Here is a 3,990-nt window from a genome sequence, read left to right on the forward strand (position 1 = left end):
TGGAACGGGGCCGCAACCTTAGGGTCCAGGTTCGACGGTGGACTCAGACGTATATGGTGGTCCAGCACGACTGCTTGTGTCGTAATGCGGTCGGAGCTGCTGTATCTTCCTCGCATGGTGACCGTGCAACGCTGCAGACGTCCGGATCCGTTGCGTTCCAGTTGGAGATCTCTCACCAGTTCCGAATCAACCAATGAGTTTGGTGCGCAAGGGTCAATCATTGCGCGAACCAAATAAAGCGGCCCCTTGCTTCAATCCGCACTATTGCGGTCGGCGCGATGGGGATAAGCGCACGAATGATCGGCGTTGATATGGCGCTTTGCACTAGGCGGCCCGTTCGGAAGCCGGTCGGTGGAGCGCGTTGTAAGGCACGACTATTGATGTTGCTGTCGTTTGTGCGAGTTTTGTGGTATGGTGCTGCTTTGCGTAGCCTAGACGATCGCTTAGACGAGCGGAAAGTACGAGTTTCCGCGCCGTCGTGTCGTTTTGGCTTGCGTTGCGATCGTGATGCCGGGCGGAAAGGACTGGTTTCCGCGCCGCCGTGTTGCCGCCAGTTGTGTTGTTGACGCGTTTGCGAGCGGAAAGGACGAGTTTCCGCGTCGCGTCGGTTGTATTGCTGACGCATTTGCGAGCGGAAAGGACGAGTTTCCGCGTCGCGCCAGTTGTGTTGTGCACGCGTTGGCGAGCGGAAAGAACGAGTTTCCGCGTCGCCCGCGCGTGGTTGTAACTTGTCTAACGGTCTCGGTGTGCCAGTTCCAGAGTTGCGCTTTTGTCGCTCATGTGGGGAAGAGTCTGTCCTCTCTGACCCCTCCAACTCCTCCTCTTCGACCTGCTGCGCCCACGACTTCCTCTGCTCCGTAACGTCGATAGAGAGTGTCCCGTCCGAGCTCTCGCCGTCGTTGATCGCGTTCGCTGGGTGCCTTTGGTTTTCGCAGTCATCGAGATGGAGCGAGGTGTGATGCTTTTCGCGACATCGGTGGCATCGATCCGTGCTGCTGCACATGTCGAGGCGGTGGAACGGCGAGAGGCAGTTTGGGCTATATTTATGCAGCAGGACTGCACGCAGCCTTGTTTCGACCGCTTTGCCGCGGTAAAGGGGGCATAGTCGAATGCCATGCGCTCCGCCGCATAGCCGGCATAGAACCGTGAATTTATCAGCGCGTTCTTCCGCATGTGCGCGATTAGCCGAGAAACGAGTCATTCTGTAAATGAGTCTCGTAGTTATGTCCGTAGGTGTAAAAAGTTACGTACTATTAGTTTTGGGTTGGGTGGCAAGTGGCGAATATATGTATGCCTGTATATCTCGTGAAAGCACATTTTATATATACGTGTGATATACTTATGTACATATATATATATATATATATATACTATATGTTTATTTATTTAATTTGTTTTGACTTGGTGAAGTACAAAACTGGGCCAATTCAGACTTTCAGTCTCCGCGTACTTGTGCGGTATTAAGTATAGACTAATGGTCTTACTCTTAAAAAATAAATAGACTTACAAAGCTCTACAAAGTGGCGTTTTTATAAAAAAGCTTCAATTTAAAAAGCGGTTAAAGTCTTCTTCATTTTCTATGACTTTGAGCGTAAGGTTTCGTATTTGGGTTAAAACAGATCTGTGGAAGGTGACCATCGCTATAAGATTTTATTCCATTACATTTGTTGCCATTTGCTTTTGCATCGAACAGACCTTTATGTAGTACAAACTTATCGATCACTATTTCCCCGAACACACCGTGAAATTTGTAATCTCGTAAAAGGTGTAATTTGTGGTTTTGTGGTGAGTTTCACCACTTGGCCTGGCACGGCGAAAGAAAATTTCCTCACTATGGGTTCGAGACCGGGCTAAGCCAGTAAATAGTACATCAGTGTTGCCAGGTAGAAACTAAGCGAGTATGTACAGTTTTTAATGCATATAGTTAAGTTGCAGTTTGAGAACAAAAAAAAGACGATAAACCTGTGATTTGATTCCAATTAAAATATTTTTGTTAAAGAAATGCGAATTTTTAAATTCGTAAAAAAAAAAAAACGTAAAACTTTTTATTCTTACATACAGCATCAGAAGCTAGCATAAATGAAAAAAAAAATCCAAAGCCTTCCTGGCTCCGGTTATTAAAAATTTGTATTACATGTTGACGATTTTACATGCAAAAGGCGTTTTTTTGATAACCAAACTGACGCTTTCTCAATACAATCACCTGCCAACACTGTATAGCATGCACCACAAAATGAATTTTTTTTCTCGCAGTTTATTATCAAGTTGTGCACCTGACAACCAGATGGTGCTGCTTGCCCTACTCTTATGAAGGCTCGCAATTCGCCCAATCACATATGTCAAACGTTGAGCTAATACCGTATGTCAAAGTTTTGACACAGCAATAACTTCCTGAATAACTGAAAATTTCATTCTGAATTTGGCACGTGGTAAGTTTGTTGTGATTATTAAATTATTAGTGTTGTTCAATTCATTCATTTCATTTTCAGATTCGACAATTAAGCGTGGCTTTAATTAATGGAGTTTATTATGCCAGCAATATAGTTAGCTATACGCATTTACTGTTGCCTTCCTGGGAGGGGCAATTACCGGTTGTATGCAACCAAATTTCGCAATATGGCTGCCACGGATATCACACAAATCATGCCAGCAGGCATTAGTTTTCCGGAACGTTGCCAATGTGCACCCATCATGCCGGCCAAAGCAACCGCTGTGCCCAACTGCAAGAGTGGACGTGGGGGCTCTTGTGAATTAAAATGTGCACCTACGCCAAGTATAGCACCAAAGGCCAAACCAGCGCCCAACGAGGGGATGGAACCGGCTTTAACATAGCCTATAATGCCACCAGCAGCCACAGTAGCAGCATATAAATATCCAATCAAGTCAGTTGGCATATTTGTTAACTTTGTGAGTTTATTTAAAATTTATATATTTCCAAATTAACTATGTAAAAAACATGAGCCCCTGCCGCACTTATAATCGGGCTTACAAAAATTCGGTTTTGAAGTTGTGATCGACAAATCTTTTGTGCCGCCCGAAATTTTGCAAGTTTTCGATATGGATCCAATTGTGCTTCCAGCTTGGGACTGTTTTTCAAAGGGCGGTCCTGCGTAGTTTTTCAAATCTGAAAAACCTGAAAATGTACTGAATTTTCCCCAAGTGTCCTGCATTTGTCCCACATTTTATTCGTTATTTTAAAATTATCGGACAATGGATGGATTTTCTTCAAAAAAGTGATTTTTGGTACTTTTCGTAGCTTTTCTTCAATATCTCATGAAAAAATTTCCCAATCAACGTAAGCAACTTACAACTCGAAGGGTATTGATGTGCCTCTTACTAAAATATATGACTTGTGGCGACTTCAATGAAAGTTATCATTACCATTTACATTTTGTCGTCGCAGTCGAGGAAAGTGAGATTTTCAATCAAATACGCAGATTCATTTGAATATTTTTTTCCATTATTTTAAAAATTCGATAAGGAAGATATATCACTACAGTAACAGTACAGTACAGTCTTGCTTCGGCAGAACATATACTAAAATTGGAATACAGTAAATTTTGAGCCACAGAAGTGTAGAAGTGTAGATGCTATGGAACGCAATCTGCACAAATTATATATTCCTGTAAAGGGAACTTTGTAACTCGTCGTTTACGTCGATTCTTGACGTCGATTTTTGACAAATAACTGCGAAAAGTACCAAAAAAAACAAAAAAATTTATTGTTTCCGTTTTGAACGACTCAACATTTGCCTATAAAATAATATTTTAAAGCTTTTCACTTTTCGTGTAAGCTATTGTAATTGTAATATGTCGTGCGATACTTTTATAAATATTCATGTAAAAAAAAGATGAATATCGATGAAGAAAACGTGATTCATTTTTAAAGTTTAAAATGTATTAAGAAATTAGAATCATAAATACTCCTTTGATATTTTTATGCCACGTTAATATATGTAGGCATATTTTTGAAAAATTGTCCTTCATTTTG

General features: G+C 41.9%; 1 protein-coding gene across 1 annotated transcript; it reads right to left on the reverse strand.

Moving 5' to 3' along the window:
• Window positions 1–2,557: 2,557 nt before the first annotated feature.
• On the reverse strand, window positions 2,558–3,147 carry LOC118741270 (transmembrane protein 14 homolog). Its single transcript, XM_036473184.1, has one exon. The coding sequence runs from the start codon at window positions 2,892–2,894 to the stop codon at window positions 2,586–2,588; it is 309 nt and encodes a 102-aa protein (XP_036329077.1). The 5' UTR covers window positions 2,895–3,147; the 3' UTR covers window positions 2,558–2,585.
• Between the last annotated feature and the right edge of the window lie 843 nt (window positions 3,148–3,990).

The sequence above is a fragment of the Rhagoletis pomonella genome, unplaced genomic scaffold (assembly GCF_013731165.1).
Source record: "Rhagoletis pomonella isolate Grant_MI unplaced genomic scaffold, Rhpom_1.0 Rhpom_scaffold_00006, whole genome shotgun sequence".
Lineage (NCBI taxonomy): Eukaryota > Metazoa > Arthropoda > Insecta > Diptera > Tephritidae > Rhagoletis > Rhagoletis pomonella.

What these genes read in the sequence shown, in the direction of transcription:
- LOC118741270 (XM_036473184.1), bottom strand. Translation starts at nt 2,894, where the DNA reads ATGCCAACTGACTTGATTGGATATTTATATGCTGCTACTGTGGCTGCT.